Source organism: Falco peregrinus, chromosome 2, assembly GCF_023634155.1.
Source record: "Falco peregrinus isolate bFalPer1 chromosome 2, bFalPer1.pri, whole genome shotgun sequence".
Lineage (NCBI taxonomy): Eukaryota > Metazoa > Chordata > Aves > Falconiformes > Falconidae > Falco > Falco peregrinus.
The window spans coordinates 92323597-92344937 of record NC_073722.1 but is presented as its reverse complement, the minus strand read 5'-3'; the positions used below and the strand labels follow the sequence as shown (position 1 = coordinate 92344937).

Genomic DNA, 21341 nt, shown 5'->3' with positions numbered 1-21341 from the left:
CCGCCTTCGCTCCCGCCGGAAGCGGGAGACGCTCCCTAGCCCCTCCCGCGGGGGGGGCGCCCAGGTAAACATCCAAGATGGCGGCGGCGGCGGAGAGCCCGGGCCCGGCGGCGGCGGGGCCGGGGGGGCCGCGGGGCACGGCGGAGGCCGACGCCGACGGGATGGGCCTGACAGACCTGCCGGGCGAGCTGCTGGAGCTGATCCTCTGCTGCGACGTGCTGGGAGCCGCCGACATCGGGCGGGTGTCGTGCACCTGCCGCCGGCTGCGTGAGGCGTGCCAGCCCCGCGGCAAGGTGTGGCGGGAGCGCTTCCGCCTCAGGTGGGCACGGCACGGCCCGGCACTGCCCGCCGCGGGGCTGCGCTGTCCTGGATGCGGCTGGGCGAGGGAGGGCGGGGGGTGCCCGCGCGTCTCTTCAGCGCCCGGCGGGCCCCGGGGCCGGGCGGGCCCCGTCAGCGCAGGCCGGGCCCTGTCAGCCAGGCCGGGCCCCGTCCGCAGGGTTCGGCGGGCACCGGGACGGTGCCTTCGGTCCCCCTGGGCCTGGGAGGGCATGGGTGCTCCTGGTGGAATTGCACACACACATACACACGCCGCTGCTCGATCCCTGTCGCTCTTCCCGGCTCCACAAGGTGCATGCTGAACCCCTCATGGGCTGAACGAGCCCTCTGCTGTCTAACGGGTGAGATGCGGGTGGCCTTCCCGAGCAGGGGTGGCGGGACTGTTGTAAGGCTGCTTCTCCAAAATCACATTGGGTCGGAGCAGGCTGAGCTTGCCACTTGCTCAGAGGAGATCCATCTCTGCAGCCCCTTGCTTGGAGATCGGTCTTTGCAGTCCTTTCCACAGCTGGGCTCTTGGATTACCTGCAGTCAGCACTGGGATCCAGCCTGGGGTCTGGCAGTGGTAGGGCCACATGCACACCACAGTTATAGATTGGCCTCCCTGGCCCCTCTAGCCACTCCCAGAACGATTGCTGAGACTTGTCCTGATGAAGGACTAACGCTCTACAGCAAGGAGGGATGTTTACTTGTGCTTTTGGGAGAGCTGGTTTCACAGAAGGCAAAATCCTTTGGATTGACTTTTGCTCCTTTCGAGTGTAGTTTCCCCCAAAGGCAGTCACAGGCTACCTGATGAGGGCATAGCTGTGTTGCAATCAGTGCGACTATTAACACTTTAAGTGGGAATAAAGGATAAGCATTGTATCATTTATGCTACACTGGTTTCAGCAGTGTAGAAGCACCACTCCTTCACTGGCGCTGCCAACCTATCTAGAATAGAGCATGCTTGTCAGCTACCTAGATTTGTCTGCATTTTGGTACAGAGAAAGTAGCAATATTGCCTTCTCTTAATTGCCAGTTGGCTTCTGAAATTTAGTGTAGCTCAAATGAGAGGATTATTTTCTCTTCATGGGTGAAAAAGGCTACTGAACAATTACAGCTTCCCCAATTCACTGAGCTGTGGCTTTGGGTGGCCGGCCAGATACCTTCACCAGTTCAGTGGCTCTAATTTCTGAAGCAAACCTGAAAGTATAAAAATGGTTGAGATCCAACAGCTGAAATTGAATGTGGTGGGTGATTAGCACATGCTGCTGTCCTCCTCTGTCTTTGATAATAGAACTTTTGGCAGGTGTTTGCACATTGACCTTGTTGTCTTGGCTGGATTCCATTGTGAGTAATTGCACTTTATCTTCCTAAAACTTTCAATATAATTTCAACCCAAGAAATTATTCTTTCTCATCCTAAAATAAATTATTGTTATTACAATGTGGCTGCATTTCAGCCATAGATGAATGGCTAGGGATCCATCAGGAGAGAGGTTATTATGTAATGGGAAGTAAATTGGTTAGCCTTTGACTTTATTTTGTAGCTGCAATTGCAGTGTAGTTTTATTATTAACTGGTAGTAAAATATCTTCCATGTGTGAACAGACATAACTGCGCTTTGGTTAGTTGGTAATAGTTCTTATACAGAAGCAGTGATTTAAAAGTTTGGCTTTCTTTCTATAAAAGTAAAAATACATACATACATATATATATATATACTTACACACACATTTATATAAAAGTGTGTATGTGTGTATATATAAAAACCTGAAAAGAATCTAAGGCAATCCATGTACTTGAAGTGTTTTGTAAAACCCAGTAATAACTGAAATAAATTAATAATTAACAGAAATAATTAATTAATAATTAACAGAAATATCCCTCTAAATTACAAGATTTCTTTCTCTCAGCTTTCATTCCCATGCTGCCCAAAATATTTCCATCTGCACTGCTTCTTCTTCGTGTTTCAAACACAAATGATCTTGGTGTCATGGGTATTGCTGCACTGGCAAGTATTTTCTTGCACAGGGCTGTGTTGTGGCAGCACATGCCCACTTTTATTAGAAAAGACGCTACTGCTAATAGCCCCAAAAACATTACCTGAAGGTAGGTTTTCAGCTGAACCTTCAAATGCTTCTTGGTAAGATGTGCAGTGTGTTTAACTTCTGGATGTTTAGACTCAGTAAAGCGGTTACAGCTTTTTTTTTTTGTACAAGAATGAGGAGGGGGTGTTAAAATAGTTGTTTGTTGAATTAAAAATGAACTGCAGAAGCATTTAGCTGTCACAATTTGACTTCAGAATTCTTTTCCTCCGGTAGATGTTGCCACTGGCAAGGGCGATAGAGGGAGCTCTGTTTTGTGCATCATTTTAATTAGACCCACAAGGTAGTAGGAAGACCACAGGACAGTGAATTCTTATTATATTAGATGACAAGTTAGCTTACATGCAATACATTCTCAGAATGGCAAACTTCATTATGAAACTCTGCCTCTCCTCTGCTAATGTTTATCTTGCAAAGCTCTAAAGGAAATGGCAAAAGTGATTGGGGTATTTAGATATTGAAATACCTGGAATATGAACCTTTTGAAGGTTTCCTGTTGGCAGGCTTCAGGACAGCTTACTTTTAAATAACCACTAATATACAGATGAAATCAGTTGGATTTATGCTTTGATGCTTGAATCAGTCATTGGATTAATTTATACAATTACATTTGAAGTTGTACTGTGTCTTGGCAGTGCCTCAGCTCCTTAAGTCACGTGGTTACAATACACAGCATTTTACAGCTCTGGAGGTTCTCAGTGATGCTGAAATACTAATGAACCTGTTCACTTATGTCTTGTTGTGTAGGTGGCCATCGCTGCTGAAATACTATAGCAACACAGATGGTGTTAGCTGGCTTGAAGAGTACAAAGCACGGCACAACGCGGGTCTAGAAGCCCAGAGAATTGTAGCTTCCTTCTCAAAAAGGTTCTTTTCAGAACATGTAAGTCATCTTCTATATGTATGTGCAAGAGCCTAGCTACTTTTTTAGTACTTTTTACAAGTTTTTCTGTCTTATCTCTTCACATCTTTTCAACTATGCAGTCAGAAGCTTCATATTTCCTCGCTTTGTCTGAGAACACTAGGTCACCAGCCAAAAGGGGAGAGACAGTTCGAAGTCCAAAGGTCTGTAGAAGCCAGAGCGTGCTCTGCATGTCACATGCAGCTGCTGCAGCTTTAAAAGCTCTTTGCTCATTGCTGCATGTTCAGACCTGGCTCTGGGAACTTCTGAAGGACCAGTGGTTTTCTGACACACGTGGATTTATCTTCCTGCAGACCTTGTACAAGGGTATATTCTGTGGGTTGTCAGAAGTCATTTAAAAACAGGATCAAGGTGCAATAAGTTCACTGAATTGGAAAGTATATTAAGTTCTCTACCCAGCTGTGGCACCAAGATTCTTCTGTGTTCAATGTGAAAAAGATGAAAATGTAGTCAGTCTCTCGGAGAGATTTACTGGCATGTGGAATGACAGTTACTTCATTGCCTGTTTGCTTAGTTGATGGCTGTGGGTTTTGGCTAGCTGTACAATTTGGGTCAGCCTGATATTCTGTGAAATAGGCCTAAATGCTGCCTGTGACTTTGGCTGAATTAAAAAGTTCACACAAGAGTGACTAAATAGCCACGCCTCTGTGGCTCCTTTGCGCAAATATATTGTGGTCCAGTAAAGAATTCCCCTAAGACGTAGGAGACCCATGTTGAAATCCTGTTATCTAATTTCAAACAGGGGCTGGCATATACGTTTTCACCCCTGGAAAAAAAGGCTGTGGGGCCAGTAGGGTATTTGGAGATCTCTCTCAGATGTTCTTTTTGAACTGCTCTGCTGCCATTTCAGCAGATAGACATCTGACCATGGAGAAATGTGTGTCAGGGCATTAACCGGGGGCAGAGGCTCCTGGGTTCCTACTGTTCTAATCACATATGCAAAGAATACTAAGAGAATATTCAGCAGTACCCAAAGGCCTAATAATGAGGATCATCTCCTGTGGGGCTAGAAACTGCAGCTTGATTGCTTGCCTAGAACTGAGGGGGAGCGACTTTCAACCCAGTTCTGTGAGATCCTGCTAAGATACAGTATGATGGGAATTGCTTTTTCCTTACTCTATTAGCCCATTTCCTATGCTGAAAAGCTTGAAAACAAGTAGATTTCTTGCAGTCCAACCAAAGTTTAAAAACGAATTCTGAATTCTGGAAGAAAATAGCGGTTCTGAATGTAGATACCTAAGTGACTGCTTCAACAAAAGAAGGCTCCTGCTCCTTCATTCCTTCCCGCGGGAGCAATCTTCTACACAAGGGAGCATATATAGAGGTTCAGTTAACCACAGGTAAAAGTTGATTCCATCTTAAAATTACTTTCAGCTTGGGCCCAGCCTGCATAAGATCAGGTATCTTGGGCTCGTCCATACACCCACTGCAGGAGCTCCAAATGATGTAGTTACCTTAAATTGCTCTAGGGTGCTACTGGGTCTTTTTAGTGGATCATTGTATTAAATCCTTGGAGTAGAGGCTATGAGTACTTGGTGAGCTGGACATTTTAAAGATCTTACATAAATTTAAAAAAATAGAACAAAATTGGTTTGGAGACTTTTTATGAAATTACATTCTCCAGGAAAGAAGCTGTTGTGCTCTGCATAATTCATTGTCTGGTTTGACAGGTCCCCTGTGACGGATTCAGTGACATTGAGACTCTTGGGTGCCCAAGTCATTTTTTTGAGGATGAGCTAATGTGTATCCTTAACATGGAAGGAAGGTAAGAAAGAAGGGTTAGAAATAGCACGGGTTTTTCCCCTTTCACTGGTTAAAGGGGAATAGTACTGTGGTGAATGCCTGAGCTTGTCCTTTTGTCACTCTTACAAAAAAACATCCTCAGGTTTACCAAGGCTGGAAAGTACTGCTGTCTGTTTGATTTCAGAACAGATTTAGTATTTCCAGAAGAAACCATGTAACCTATCCTACAAGGAGGTCCTCTGGCTTTGTGTTGCTGTTTGTTGCTTCTTTCCTTGCCAGTTCATGACATCTCTCAGGACATGTTCCATGTACCCTCTTCTCTGCAGTAGTTTTGGCTTAAGAAGTTCCCATCCTCATGTTCTTTTTTGCTGAACTGATTTGCAGGATGAGGCCACAGCACTGGAGGGAAGCGGGTATACTCAAGGAGTATTGCCGCCATGAATCCCTGTATCATGAAGCTTTTTTTTTCCTCATTGCTTTTCTTAGCTGTAGTAGGTTGATAGAATTTTAGTCCCCAGATAAGCAACTGAGTTTAATTCAGTCTCTGCCAGATTTTCAATTCTGTAAATTATTCAGGCAGTGAAATGCCAAGCAGGTAACTAAAACTTCTGGTTTCCATCTGCCTAGGTATTCTCATCACTGTGTTTAACAAAGAGCAAGATGAATAAGTCACTGCTTTACTTAGGGTTTTTCTGCTAGTGGCTTATAAACCATGATGATTTTGCTGTGATACAAAGCAGTGATAGATTGCTTGTAATGGAGTCTAATAGCCTTGATTAAAGGGACTGTTAGTAGAGCTTGAAAAAACATAACTGGAATGGCAATCATCTCATTTTTGCTTTTTCACATTTTATTACCTTCTCTATTTGAACTGGGACTAAATGTCTCTCATTTGACAACTGGTTAAAAAGCTTTTGAGCCTTTGCACTGGCCAAATGCCTCCCCATAAAGCAGAATTGATGCTAATTACACCCTGATTAAGCTGTAGTCATGGCCATTCAGGAGCATTAGGCGAAATCATTTCCCTGGAAGATATCCCAATAAAGCAGTTGTCCCTATTGAGCATCCCAATTTATTGGAAGAGGATAAAGTGTTATGAGATTTGATTGTTCTCCTGTCCAGTAGGATGGAGAGGGCTGATTTGACCTGCAGTCTGGAGGAGAGGAAATGTAAGCAAGTAAAGAGGCTTTTCTCTGAAGAAGGAAACTGGACTAGTGTTAAACATATGGCAAGGGCCAAGCCTGGGAATCAGTAGAATTCTCCCTTTGGGTTTTTTGGGGGCCAGGGCTTTGTGCCATTCAGAACGATTTGGTGTAAAAGTGCTCAGTGAGGCACTGGGTAATGCTTGCTTAGATGCATGTGACTTGAATGCCTCTGAGTTAGTCTGTCGTATTTCAAGTGACCTCTTCAGACCTTACCTGGATAGTAACAAGCTCTCTGTTGCTTCTTCTTGGGCACTCTGCCTTCTCTTGTTAATTTAGAAAGTGAGGGTGCTTTATTTTAAAAGCTGTAAGGTTTTGAATTGTGTGATCTACAGACCAACTGTCGATCTGTTCCTGTCTTTTCGGGGCAACAGAGGTGTTTTTCCTCTGGGGATTTTTTTTTTTCCCTTCTGAATACTAATGGGCCTATATTCGTGTCCTTCATCAATTTCTTTTTAATGGTGAAAGGATACTTCAAGATTGATTCTGGAGGGACCTAGTCAGAGGGTAATGTTTTATGAATTAAATATAGGATTTAATTAGATGTTATTGAACTACTTTAATTGGTATCTGTATTGTTTCCCATGATACTGTGTCTTCTCAAAATTATGTATTGGTGATAGGATGAAAATTGGAGATGGTAGAAGCAATACTTTGCAAGTGTCTTATATTGTCTTTTTTTGATGATGACTTTCTTCTTAACATTTCCCTTTTTGGTTGACTCTTCACTTATAGTGGTGTTGTGAGACCTATTAAGAAAAGCAATAGTCTAACTGTAAACCTGTAGTCACTGGAAAAAAATCAAGTGTTCACTCTTAAAATGCTTGTTTAGGGCAATACTGCTTTTTGTATTTAAATCTGCAGGAAAGGTCTCACCTGGAAGTACTATGCAAAGAAAATTCTATACTTTCTACGGCAACAGAATATATTAAAAAACCTGAAGGAGTATCTTCAACGCCCGACTGATCGGCAGTCATTTTTGGAGGGTAAGTCTTTGGCAGAGATCCCATGTAGAGCACCTAATGACAGCTTTCTGTCGTTGTTTTACTTGGAAGGAGCCTTCCTTGCTTATATTCCAACTAGCCCTTGGACAACAACTCAGAATTAAGTCTGGGTTTTTGATGTACCTGAAATCCTTAAAGTCTTGCAGTAGTTACATAGTGTTGCATCAGAATGTCAGGATTACATTAGCTTCTGTCAGTGCTGTATGCTTGAATAATTGCCCATGGACAGATGAGCTGAAAAGCAATCCAGAAAATGTTAAAAGCACTTGCATTTGAATCTTAAACAACGTATTGAGGAACTCAGCAGTAGCTCAGTGTCCTAATTAGCTGACATTGCAGAAGCAGCCCATGGACTGAATACAGCCTAACAGACCAGCTGATCTGATTTCAAGTGAGCTCCCTACTATGTCCTTTCCCAGGAGCTTCTCAGGTAAGGGCAAGGAGCAAACTGCAGGCGGGGGCGGGGGGGGGGGATTGTTGTTCAGCTTGCAGCCTGTGCGCTGTGGCATTCTTTCAAGAGCCATCTTGACTGCTGGACTGTTGAAGCTGTGCAGTGTAGAGCTGGGGAACGGGGATGGAAATCCACTCACATGGTGGGAAAGCACATGCACCTGATAGGAAGAAAGAGGAGGTTTTTCTGCAATTCATGTCCTCAGTCTTGTGGATTACTGTCTTCTTCAAGCTTCCTATGGAGAAGATGGTCTATTGAACGGATTGAAGGCTGCTAGTGTCTGTAGAAGAGTCCCTTACTCTTGGTATATACCTCAATGTCATACAAAAGTCTCTAACACCAAAGCTGGTTCTTGTTAGTGGCAATAGACTTTGAATAAGGGACTGTGTTAGGGCAAGAAGGGAAAGCCAAAAGTGGCTTTTTCTGGAAACAGCCGAGACAGTTAATTGTGTGACTTAATCACGTGGGTCACAAATATATGCATTTGTCTGCCATAGAGGTGCTATTAGAGCACCAACAGGTAGTTTTTGTGAAGTTTCACCTGGTCAGCATGGAGCACAGTTTGGGTGAGGGGGGAAGAAGGCATGGCTTGGGGCCCTGCTGTGATCCTTGAATACAGGCTGTGGACATGCTGATGAAGCAGTGTAGGAAATGTGAAGAGGTATGATCCATGCAAAATTCTTGCAAGTGAATACAGTTGATTCCAAAGGTTGAACAATATGGAAGCTTTGGAAAGAGCAGTGGTGACAGGATGGCAAGGAGAAAAATCTGAGAAAGGGCTATTATTTCTTCTGCAGAAGTTTGACAGATGGGTAGAAGGAGAATGAAAATTTGTTTTGTTACAGTGAGTTTCTGACGTGAAGGTGGAGAGCAGGCATGGAAGAGAAAGATGAATGTAGCAGAAAGAGGGAACAATGAGCAAGAATGATAGCTAGGAAGGATATGGCAGGAAGAAATCAGAACTGAAGCAGAAGTGAAGCTGAGATTGTTTCATGCTCTGAATAAAAAACTGTAAGTTGGGAGGATGCCAGGTGATGCAGTGTGACTGGAGAGCTGGCTAGTTGAGCTGGGTCTAGCAGCATACCTGCTCAGTGTATGAATCTATTGCTTTTCATTTTAAGATGGTGGAGAGAGGAATACTGAATTTAATTGGTATTTATCATGCCATCTTATCGTTTGCGTTCTATGTGATAAATCCAATATATGACCACAAATTTCAAAAAGAAAGCTCTTGGGTTCTGCTGCAATTGCTTGCTGCATGCCTGCAATTTAAGAGTAGGTAAAACTAAGCAAAGAAAAAACTGAAGTCCTGTTTCTTATATAGTTTGTTTTTTTCAGGTGCTGTTTTAATTGATCAATACTGTAACCCACTGTCAGACATCTGCTTAAAAAGTGTCCAGGCACAGGTGGATGATATCACAGATAAAGTGCGCAAAGTCCTGCGGACGAAAAATCCAAGGCATCCCAGCTTGACTTCCAAGGCAGGTACTGTACAGAAGCATATGCTTTACTGCAGAGCATTTCTGCAATTCTAGATACAGGCAGACAAGGTGAAACAGCTGTTGAATTATTGCAGCTTAAAGAGCTGCTGTTCTTTATTCCCTGGCAAGCATATTCTGACATTTGCTTAAACCATCATTCAGGGAACAATGGTTTGTTCAGCCACAGGGACTCAGTAGCCCAGGGCTGTCAGTCCATCTGATGCTGTCTAAGGAAAAAGAATTGGGAGGGGAATTCTTCTCCTTCTTGTTTTTCTTCCCATTCATCCTTGGAGTCTTAAGTAGTCCTGATACCTAGTATCAGTAGCAGAGCTGTGGGACAGGGGATCAACCTCTTTTCCTCTGCAAGTCTCAGAAAGTCAGCAGCAATAGAAAAGGTATGTGCTTTAACATCTCCAAAGTTCAGGCAGCATCGTGCTCCTTGGTTTTTTATAAGCGCTATCTAACGTTTGCTGTCTTTGAAAGAGAGAGTGAACAGTCTGTCTCTATCTGTGCATTTGGTGTGGCCAAGCTGGGACCCTCCAGCTGTGAAAGCACACTTCCCATGCCTGGGCAGTGTGACAGGTCCAGCTGCAGTGCTGTGGTTAGGATCCAGTCCTCCAGCCGCAGGAGGAAGTGAGGCATCGCTATTGCACAGCTGAGGTGCAGGGCAGTCCACCGAGACAGGCCAGATTGTGAGCAGAGTGCTAAGGTATGCTGCGGTCAACTCCAGCCAGTGTCTTGACTATCTGAATTGAGATGAATCTCTTGTGTTTGTAGTCCATATGGAGAATTTGGGTATAAGGTTCATTGCATAAAGGTTAAGTATATTTGTTTTCTTAGTCTGTATTTCATTGTATGTGTTTTTAGGAGAAGTCCTGATTCCAGAAGTGGAGCTTCAGCGGCAGGTACTTGATGCTATGAATTGTGTCCTCTATGAGCAGTTAAAATACAAAGGAAATGAGCTGGATTACTATAACTCCCTGAATTCGTACATTCACCAGGTACGTGTATGTTAGGCAAAAAACGGGAGGCTGCAAGGCTTGAGACATTCTGTTAGTGGTGTTTTATTTGTCCAAATGTAGTCAGACAAATAATTCTCTGAAGAACAACTTGCTGTCTTGTCATCTTTTGGTGCATATTCTCTCAAGTTGGTGTATTTAAATTTGTGGAATCAAACCATGAGGTTTTGTATTTTTCTTAATATCCCCCATGTTTTTATCACATTTTTATCCCCCAGGTTTTGATCCGCCGGACAGGAATTCCCATCAGTTTGTCTGTGCTTTATTTAACAATTGCCAGGCAGCTGGGAGTCAAACTTGAGCCAGTTAACTTTCCTAGCCATTTTCTACTGCGATGGTGTCAAGGAAAAGAAGGGTAAGTGGCCTGCTGAATTTTGAAGTTGTGTCTGCAGTAATAACAGAAAACATTTACAGCTCCAGACCTATACCAGGATGTTTAATTATTTTCCATCTGTCATTATAACCTACACAGAGGAAAAGATCACACCTAAAAAAGTTTTCCCAGAGCTCAGCTCTGCTGATGAGGAGTGGGAACAGGTTTCCTGAGTGTGAAATAATAGTCACCATGAGGTAATGTTTCTCTTACTTAAGAAAATTACAAAAAAAATTACAAGAAATAAAAAGGGTGCTCATTTCACTTAACCTTTCATACAGAGCAGTTGCTAGAGGCCGCTGCTGCTGTTCTGGGCACTCATTTAATTCTGAGTCAGTGCAGAATACGTCTTTGAACCAGATCATGATCAATTTACAGAAATCTGTATTTTGTGAGTGATATCAGCAGTCCAATTCAGAGCATTGATTTTTGTCTATATATACCCCTTTTGGCACTAGGCTTCAGGCACCATGTGTGTGGGCTCACTTTCCAGTGCAGTGTCATAATATTATCTAGCAACAGATACAGCAAACCTGAAAATATGTGAAGGAAGGAACTGGCATTGTGGAGTGAAATGTAGCTTTAGTTTCTCTGTCTTTTCCTGTATAAGTTTATCTGAAGAAGCAGCTAGGAGGAGAGAGAAGGTACCAGGTGATCTTTTCTTAGGAGGGAGCTGAGGTGTGAATGACAGTAGTCTTGCAAACGAGCTTGAAAGGGTTGAGGGAAGAACAGAAATAGGTAATCCTGCTTTACCGTGAGACCCATCATCACAATTTCGTTTCCTTGTTGTTTTATTAGAAGCACAGATATTTTTGACTACACCTACATTGATGCCTTTGGGAAGGGGAAGCAGCTCACTGTGAAGGAGTGTGAGTACCTTATTGGCCACCATGTGACAGAGGAGTTCTATGGAGTGGTGACTTCAAAAGAGGTCTTGCAGCGTATGGTGGGAAATCTCTTAAACCTTGGCAAGCGGTGAGTTGAGGATCGTCTGGCCAGTAAAGCCTATGGAAAAAAGGGCCCAAAATATACTGTCTGCATATCCGATATGGCTTCTTCACAGTATTCGAGTGAGTGCTTTAAAAAGGTGTCAGTCACTCCAGGGGATCTTGAAAATTCTGTATGTCACATTGCATTGTCTATTTCCTTGTAGTCACCTGCAGCAGTATTGTGTGGAAACAAGAATATTTACTAAAACTAGTTTCCCTCAAGAAAATAGACAGATGATTTTTTTTCTTTGTGAAAAGCTGATAGGGACTGTCCACCATTCCCTTAAGAGCAGACTTCGTTACGATCTGGTAAGCACAACCCGCATGCTCAGATGAGCAGTTTCAAGGGTATTGTTGGTTTGTGGAACATCTGGTTTTATTTTCAAATGCCCCTGGTAATCACTTTTGCAAGTAGCCATAGACAGAAATGCTAAAGTGAAAGAATTGCTTTAGGTGTAAGTAAGCTAGGGGAGCAAAAGCAAGTTTCACAAGGAAATGGCTTGGAAAGTGAATTCTCTTATGTAGGATGATTTGGCTGCGTAGAATACCAGTGAAGTGGGAGGGTAGAGTCCAATCATCAGTTGTGTAGCATTTTTCCTTCTGAGGAGGCTGTTGGATGTGATGAGTGACAGTTGGTGCCAGAGTCACTCTTATTGAATGAGCATGCCTGTTCCTGTAGCATCATTTTTGGTGCCTATCCCTGTACATCGGAGTACTGGGGATAAGGGTTGAAGAGCTAGCCTTACAATTGAGTTTCTTTTTTGCTGGCAGAGAAAGCACTGATCAGTCTTACCAACTCTTGAGAGACTCGTTGGATCTATACCTGGCCATGTATCCGGACAATGTGCAGCATCTAATGCTCCAGGCTAGGTTATACTTCCACCTGGGAATCTGGCCAGAAAAGGTACCTCGCCACTCGGTCATATGTTTTCTGATAGGCTAAACGCTGTTAACAGTAGTCTATTGATTTTTGGACTACGTCAGCTTGTGTTACAGTCTGCCACAAGTTGTTTTGGTAATAAATGCAATTGAATGAGTTACCACATTTCAGAGAATCAATTTCTACTATATGAAGCAGGGAAGAGGATGATCCTTGTTTGCTTGCCCTGGGGGGAGTCTTGTGAGCAGCCCTGAGTCTGAGTCATAATTTATGATTTACTGCCCAAGTCTGACAGCTTGTCTTCCAACTAATACGGTGGACTTCTAGCTGTAAGTGCATTCTCGTTGGTTTATGCCTGGATTGTGGTAGTGGTGGTAAAACTCTTGCTGGATTCGTGTAAAAGGAACAATTACCTTATCAGAAAACCTGTGGGAAGTTATCTTTTATAAATATAACCAAAGCTGTTCTCTGAAACCTTAGCCACACAGTCAGTGGCTCTTAGGAAAAAGCAGTTTAATATTCCTGTCCTTGGGATTCTTTTTTAATGTCACCGTTAGCATGCCAACTTGAGTCAGGCTATCTTCTGAATGTGGGTGCCAAGAAGGTGCCAAGACTTACAAGTTGTCTAAGTTGTCTGCATCATCCCTGTCTGTCACTGAAAATCAGGGGAAGGCGCAGGGAAGAAGCAGGATTTAATCCAAAAAAGTATTATTTCTTTAGTGTGTCACTAAAGCAAAGAGGTGTTCCCTAGTCAGAGTTTCTTGTGCTACTTTAATGAAGCTCACACACTTGGGCAATGCCTGTGCACGTTTCCAAATGTGAGGTTTGGGTGAGGGGGCAGAAGTATTGGCTGGACTACTGCGCAGAAGGTGAAGCTGTTTCCACCAATTTAACTGAAACGAAGGACTGCTGGAGAAGCTGACTTTCTTTTGAAGAACAAACTGTGCTAAGCTTGCTGTTCCTTCTTAATGGCAGCAAGTTTTAGAGTCACCACAGGAAAAACAGCACAAACTAAGAAACTGTGTATGAGGGGGACTCGTTGAGCTGAAAAGGCAACTGTACGTAAATAGGGGACAGCTAAGTGAAACACTGAAAGATGTTCCCCTTTCTGGCACTCAGCAATGTGTTTGTAAAGCACCAGGGCTTTACATACTGCTGCCCCTCAGAACAAGCAATACAACCCCATGGCTGAGTTTTACATGTAGTTTTTCTGCACCACAATGCCAGAAGCAATGAAAATATGTAAATTTTTACTTTTTAGTATTGCATCCTCATATACATCCAGTCGTTCCAGACTAGCGGGTGGAATCGTAGCTAGCCAGGGAGAATGTATGCCTGACAGAAGGTACCAGATTTAATAGAGGTCTGCCAGATTTATGGAAAGTGGTACAAAATCTTAAAAGGTGAGCAGAGCTACACAGAACATTGTCCTAAATATTTGCAAATAATAGTAAATGAAATTGCCAGGAATCCGGTAGCTGTGGTGACTGTGCTAGGCTTTCCCCTTTCTGTAGGATTTTTCACGTCCTTCTTAAGATGCCAGCCAGAGAATTAAGTTGGCCAAGAAACCTGAACTATGCTTTTTCCTCTCATACCTAATTACTCACCTGTTCTTTTTCTCAATTTATTTTCTTCACCTCTTGGCTGATGTTCATGCCTAATAGCCTGAGATTTCTATTCTGCTGCTACTCTGAACTTAGAGTGACCAAAACTTCCAGCGTGTGATCAATCCTTTTGGCAGGTGCTAAAGTGTGTTGAATTTTGGAACTGTGGCAGCACTTGAGGTTATTTGATGTTGGGACAAATGTATCCGTCTTTTCCCAACCTATTCAGACAACAATTTTGTAAGAGCAAGAAGGTGGGAGGGGAAAAAAAAAAAAAGTAGAACTTGCATTGCCTGCCTCTGACAAACTTGTTGGCAGATGCTCTGATAGCGTGCCAGAGGGTATTGGTAGTCTGGTATTCTGGAGCTACAGGGTTTGCTGCTTTGAGAGCACTTTTAAAGTTAGTGTTCTTTAGTCATCCTTAGGCAAGCAGCTTCCCTTTCTCTTGTTCACTATTGCATGGTATAGCATCATAGAGGTTATTTGCATTTTCTTCTGTGCTGCCCTATTTTTCCTCTGCCAGGCTCCCACAGACATGCTGAGGAATTCTTACTAAAATGTTTGTTCTCAAATACAGCAGAAGTCATCGGGAATCTCTTCACAGCAGTAGTTTGGGACACTAGCAACAGTATTAACATTTCAGAAACCATTCAGAAAATGGTCTCATCAGTTCCCTGTGGTCACAAAATGCAATACAATTAGCTTGTGTGGCTTAGTTCTAAGGAGTTACTGTGCTCAACAGTGCCCTTCCTTGGAAGCAGGGAGATCTACAAATAGAGGAGAGGACTGTTTGCAGTTTCTGCAGGCTAAGCAAGTATGAGGAACTCCTTAGGAGTATGCATCTAGAGCAAAGGTTCTCAGTCCTGTGTGGAAAACTCGTGTGGCAGACCTCTAGGCCTGGGCCCTTAGACCCAGCCCACTGGAGAAATATATCTGTATGTCTTTGTAAGAGTTGGGCTGCTGTAGAGACTTGCTCTGAATCTGTCTTTTTGTTTTGGTTGCTGAAGGTTCTGGACATCTTGCAGCATATTCAGGCTTTGGACCCATCCCAGCATGGGGCTGTGGGGTACTTGGTTCAACATACCCTAGAGCATATTGAGCGCCGGAAGGAGGAGGTGGGACCTGAGGTGAAGCACCGTTCAGATGAGAAGCACAAAGAGGTCTGCTTTTCAATCGGGCTGATTATGAAACACAAGAGGTGAGCTCTTCAAAACATTGCCCACATTAGAAGGCTGTACTCTAACGAGTGCACAAGTGTTTGTTCTGACAGTAATGAGACGTGGGTTTATCTGCCAAGGAGGTACTTGGAATGGAAAATGCCAGGCACCTTGCAGAAAAAAGGGAGCAGCTCTGTCTGTATTTGAGAGAGCAGGTGTATTCACTGCTGTTTGCTCGCAGAGAGGTTTGTGAGGTGACTTTTCTGAGTCATCATGTATCACACAGGTAAAATTTCCACAGCCCAGAGCTCTCAAGGAAACATCAGTGATCAGTTAGTGAGGGACCATGGAAGAGAATCAACTTCAAAAGAGATTGTAAGATTCTTAAGACAGCTTGTGGATCTTTCCCTGTGCTGTTATTACCCCCTCTTCCGGCATTGCGTAGAGGCTTTGTGTTCCTGTCTGTACTATGCCGGAATGACGATGCTAGCACTATGTTGCTTCGGCCACTCCTTTGGCTCAGCAAGACATCTGGAGCATATTTTAAGGGCATCAGCAGTGACAGTTATAATACCTCACGATTAATGGCATAAATATTCTGAAAATAATGATGGCTTTGTTTCTGGGAGTCGGTATTGGGATTACCCATGTCTGTGTGATGGGCACAGAAGTAATTGCACAACACAGTAGGATGGTGGGTTCCCTCCCTGTTTCTTGTTTCCTGTTCTCTCTGTTGCTGATTCCCAGTTACTTTCCCATTCTCTTTTCTTGTTTGTGTTTGGTTTTCCTCTGTCCTCAGCTGTTTGTTCCTGTATATTTATCCTGTCACACCTAGTCATTTCCCCCCACCTCAAAATAAACACACCCTTTCTGAATTTATTTCCTCCCCCTGGCCCCTTGTTCCTCTTCACCTTGTGCCAGCTCGGAGGAGGATCCTATCCTGTTTGTGCTATATTTATTTGTCTGGAGGAAAAAGAGCTGGCTCTAGAAGTTTCAGTCTTTGGTGTGCAATTTTTTTAGATATGGCTATAACTGCGTGATTTATGGCTGGGATCCCGCCTGCATGATGGGGCATGAATGGATCCGGAATATGAACGTCCACAGCCTTCCACATGGCCCCCACCAGCCTTTCTACAATGTGCTAGTGGAAGATGGCTCTTGCAGATATGCTGCTCAAGGTGAGCAGGAGTCTCCTGTGTTTACTACCTTTAGACACGCATTAGGCGATGGGGATGCTTAAGTGTTTAACTCTTTGAAGTATGAAACATAAACTGTTAGTTAAGGTTGAGGTAGGAAGGAAAAGGATCTCGAATCGCAGTCTGCTTTGCTCTCCATGAAATCAGTACTGCTAGGAATGAATGTGAAGGACCACGCTGATGTGATCTCCTCTTGCCCAAGAAGCATGTTTTGGACATGATTGGTTTTATGGTGTAAACCATTATTGTTGCTTTTGAAAGAAGTAATTCAGCTTTTGCTGAAGTCTGAAGTTCTGTCAGCAGCTCTTGCCCTTTGAAATTATGGCTGTGCTTTGGGCAGGACGTCGAAATAGGATCTAGTGAGGGAGCACACAGGCTTTGCTTGTCAGGGCATGGTTCTGAGCAGCTGTCATCAAGCGAAGATCCCAAAGAACACAGGTAGCATGACTTTTAGTGCCACCTCTAATAAGAATGGGACAAAAATTAATGTCTCTTTACAAGTGCAAAGAGGTTTAGAAATCTCTATTGACCGTTCTGTATGCAACATACCATAAGAAAGGGAATTCTTATCTGATGGTCAGAATACGAGGGTAGAATACAGGAAGAAGTGTCAAACTGAGGTTAAAAAAAAGAGAAAAAAAAAAGAAAAATACATCTGTAACTGTACATTGTAAACGGAGTGTTTCTTTGCCTCATGTTTGTTCTTCTCCGTGTGATAACAGAGGCATCCCATCCAGCTGGCAAAGCAGCTGCACAGCCTGAGTGTATTTTGCTAAAAGATGTGGAAGCTGCTGGAGGGGAAATGCTGGGAAAAATGCAGTTCAGCTCTTTATTGGGGGGGTGCTCCCTAGCATATTCTGTCCCATACATGTGAGCAAGAGATGGCTTTACAGGAGGGGACACTCCTACCTTTGTAGGTTTAAAGAGCAGGTGTTTCTCACTGTCCTGAGGGTTACTTTATATTCAGCAGTCCAAAAAGATGAAGTGGGGACTGGGAATATTGCAGCCCAGCCTTATGGCTTGTATTAGGCAGTACTTGACCTCTCAGAGAGTCTTAAAAACCAAAAATTCTTATGTGCCGTGGGTTGATAATAAAACACACATCTCAGTGAAAACTAATCAGATAATTGTCCACAGTGCTTCTGGGGTTGAGTGATCTTTGTATATTTTGTCTAGTTGTTTATAAACAAGTGTAACGCTGGCTGGTTCCAGAGTACAGCGTATTTTAGCTAAGCTGTAGGTTGACACTGTCGTCTCTGTGGGATCCGAGTTTTTTGATATTGCTAGGGAAAATTTGAAGGGTTTGTTCTTGCTTGCTGGTATCTTGCTGCCTGGCTGTTGAGTATTTTCTCTAAAATACATCCTCAGATCATTTAGGAAGGGACTAGTTCACAACTTACTGACCTGACTTTGGGAAGGGGATGATAGTTTTTTACCAAAAGAATCTTAAGCACATGTGCATGCGGAGTTTTATCTAACCAGCTCAGAAATAACACCAATACAAGCTTATTATAGGTAATTGTACCTCAGTTTGACCCCTTCCTGCAAATTTGCAGGTTGAGCTGCAGCTAATTCCAAAACACCTGTCTCATACAGTGAGTTTAGTGTCTACCTGTCCACTCTTGCCTGTCTTTTGTTTGCTTTGTGGCAGCACAGGCCAGGTATCTGTGGCTCAGAACTGCTAGTCAGCACGTTTCTCAGGCTCCCCACCTAGTGCCAAACTTGATTGTCTCAGTCTCTTCCCCCCTGCCAGCTTCTGTTTTGTCACTGTGTTTTCGCCTTTGTACACAGCTCACTGCTCAGCCATGCTTTTGCAGAGGATATCGGAGTGTAAATTGTTTTCCGCAGTGGTGCAGTGTGTACTTTGCAAACCCATAGGACTGCAGCAGCCCACTGAGATACAGAAAGCTCTTGTGCTTTTGGCTGCACATGCTGGCATAGAGTAGCTTCAAAGAGCCTGTATGGATTAATATGACTTCTGTGTGCTCTGTAGTGAACTGAATAGTTTCAGAGACAGATGAATTCTCTGCATCCCATCTTATTCCTGCCCTGCCTTGCAGATAAGTCAGACTTTGGGACTTGGGCAGCTTTTGTTTTTACCTGTGTATCTGGTAGCGTGCGAGAAAAAATGACATCATTTGGGGACTGCTGCAGGGCACCTGCGCATGTGATTTACTGCTGGGCTGCCTCCCAGTCACGCTGCTTTATACAAACACTGCAGGAGCAAAGGGGCCCTCAGCTTGGGTCACCTTTGCATTTTAATGCCAGTGCTTCTGTGTTGTTTAACTCTTGTGCTTAATCAGGTTATCTTTTAGTACAAAGGAGGAAAGAGGAAATGGGGTGCTCTGGGAAAGGATCGGTGTGCTCTTCTTAAGGACTTTCTCTTAACTTTGGAGAGTTTGGATTTAGAAAAGTTGATCGTGCTGTGTGAGACGTGCTTGAAATGCAGGCTGGTGACTTGACGTGCTTGAAATGCAGGCTGGTGACTTAGAGTGAGAAAGCACTCTGCTCCTCTTCCAGGACAGCCTTGTGCAGTCAGCCTCACCTAGGAGCATTTGAGAAGGATCTCTCTAAGAAACTTGTCTTCCATGGGCCTCGAGGCATCAGAGCTCAGTGCAGCAGCTTCTCCCTGCATTTGCAACCAAGACCTGTGACCAACAGTGGGAGCGGGTCAGCGTCCTGCTACTCTAACCTAATGTCGGGCAGTGTGGTCTCAGGCATAAAATGGTTTTCATGTCACTAGTAAACAGGGTCAGCGTCACTTAGGAGATGAGGCTCTGCGAGCAATCGTGCTGAAAGATTTAATCTTGTAGCAGGCTGTTTCGCGTGGTGATAACTGCTTCTTTCCTTCCCTGACAGAGAACCTGGAATACAACTCTGAGCCTCGGGAGATCCCTCACCCTGACATTGGCCGCTATTTTTCAGAGTTTACCGGCATTCACTACCTAGCAAATACCGAGCTAGAAATTCGGTACCCAGAGGATTTAGAGCTGACACGTGCCACAGTTCAGAAGATCTACAGCTCAGGCAAGGAGTGAGTGCAGAAGGCATCGTGAGGACAGAAGCAGCTGGAGTGTAGCTTTACCCTCTTTGCAAAACTTGCATGGAAGGCAAGTTCGGTGATGATCCTTTGGCTTAATGCATTGAAAACTGCATTGAACTTTGTAACTGGTGCTATAGCATCTTTCCGTTGCCTGCCTGCCCGTTCTGGCCCAAAGGCACAGGGAGACATTGGTAGTTGAGGCCAAGCTTAAGGATCTTGCAGGGACAGTCACGCAAGGAAGCGCATTGTCCTTTGGAAGGATTTGCGCATACTACTCATTCTGTGGTTGTCTTGCCTAGAAGGTTGACGCAGTGAGACCCCTGGTGTGGAATATGGAAGAACCCCCTCTTCCAGAGAAGGAGGTTGCTTGTCCTTGCAGTGTTGTGGGTTTTTTGTTTCGGTTGTGTTTTCGGGTTTTTTTAAATGTATATCTCATGCAAGTGATAGTTTTTAAAGTCTCTTACGTTTCACTGTTGTCTTCTCCAGTCTGAATTTTTGGTCAGATTTTGCTTCACCTCTGTAGTCTGATTGTTCATAGAGCTACTGTTCTGATTCTGAATATCCTGGCGGGCCTGGAAAAGAGCCCCAGCAACAAAACCAGCACCAGCTAGGCTTCTGGGGGTGGCAAGCGCAGCAGTAACACTGAGGTCCAGTTGGCCACCTTACTGATGATACAAACTCTCCTAATGCAGAAGATGAGCTCTGAGCCCTTTTCTGTGCCTGCTAAACACACCAGGTCTATGTTCTTACCTTGTTTTTTGGTCTGTTCATTGTGTATGTCCAAGGCAGGATCTGCGGCACAGCTGCGAGTGCTCCCAGGATGACTTTGAACCTCGTGGCACTGTTTCGTGGAAGCTTGGAGGTCAGTGCCAGAATGACTTTGATGTATGGGAAGCTTCCACTCGCTGCCATCTCAAATCTATAGGTATTTATGCAATACAGTGGGATCATGACTGGAAACTGGCCAACCCTGGAGTCAGCCAAACCACGTATGGAAGAGATGTTAATTCCTGCAGCTTGAGGCTGCCTTCCTTTTTGCCAAAAGAGAACGGATTCTGGGGGAGTACGTACTCTGCTGTCCAAAAGGAAAAAGCTTTAGCAGCTAAAGGCACATGAATTTTAACATGACTTAAAGGCCCAGATAGAACCACTGCAGAAAAGATTTTCCTCTGGGTTCAGAGGTTAAGGGGGTGCAGAGTGACACAGTGTTTGTGTGTATGTGGACCCTGCATACCTTTGTGGTTTCTGAAGCAAACCTATAGACAAGCTACCGCCAGTGTCTCCTGTCACTGTCCAGTTGCAATGCAGTAGTTACGTCAGAGATGAGAATTAGGTACTGTGCCCTGTAGAGTTAGGTGGATGCTCTTAGTCTATTATAGCACTTCAGGTATCACAACGTGAAGTCACACAGCCCTCCTCTTAAAAGAATGCTTGAACTGCATGCCATCCTATTGAAATACTGAGCACTGATTAAATATGAGAAATAAATACTGAAAGCCCAGCACTTTTGCCAGCGGAGTGGTGGTGGTCTGCAGGAATGTTGGCGCTTTAGGAAGAAGAGCCCTGTGTGGTTAGTGCTGACAAATGGTCAAGGTGCTGTACTCCAGGCAGAACTATGTCTTTAAGGAAGTCTGTACTGAAATGAACTTGGAGGGAGGGAAGGAGGAAGGGGCTGAAGAATTTTTACAGAAGCGGAATAGATTCAACTGAAAGCAGGGTAGCAAATCATTAGGCAAAATCTTAAAATCTGTCTCGTGTTTTTGAGGGATGAAGTAGACTCCAACCCTTTCTGAGGGTTGAAAGCAGATGCTGAAAGATTCCTAGCCAAGATGTAAGGTTGGGAATGACACCGTTGAGT

The 21341-nt window shown here is 44.0% G+C and overlaps 1 protein-coding gene across 1 annotated transcript; it reads left to right on the top strand.

Annotated features, from left to right (window-relative positions):
• Positions 1 to 70: 70 nt before the first annotated feature.
• FBXO21 (F-box protein 21) lies at positions 71 to 19953 on the top strand. Its single transcript, XM_055795368.1, has 12 exons — positions 71 to 319; positions 3167 to 3302; positions 5012 to 5106; positions 7151 to 7272; positions 9080 to 9226; positions 10090 to 10223; positions 10460 to 10596; positions 11413 to 11589; positions 12375 to 12507; positions 15095 to 15285; positions 16265 to 16422; positions 19300 to 19953. The coding sequence occupies exons 1-12, from the start codon at positions 78 to 80 to the stop codon at positions 19476 to 19478; spliced, it is 1851 nt and encodes a 616-aa protein (XP_055651343.1). The 5' UTR covers positions 71 to 77; the 3' UTR covers positions 19479 to 19953.
• Positions 19954 to 21341: the final 1388 nt, after the last annotated feature.

Excerpts from the sequence above, each read along its gene's own strand:
- FBXO21 (XM_055795368.1), top strand. The coding sequence starts at position 78 with ATGGCGGCGGCGGCGGAGAGCCCGGGCCCGGCGGCGGCGGGGCCGGGG. Across the intron at positions 10,597-11,412 it reads TGGTGTCAAGGAAAAGAAGG|AAGCACAGATATTTTTGACT; the intron begins GTAAGTGGCCTG and ends TTGTTTTATTAG. Across the intron at positions 11,590-12,374 it reads CTCTTAAACCTTGGCAAGCG|AGAAAGCACTGATCAGTCTT; the intron begins GTGAGTTGAGGA and ends TTTTGCTGGCAG.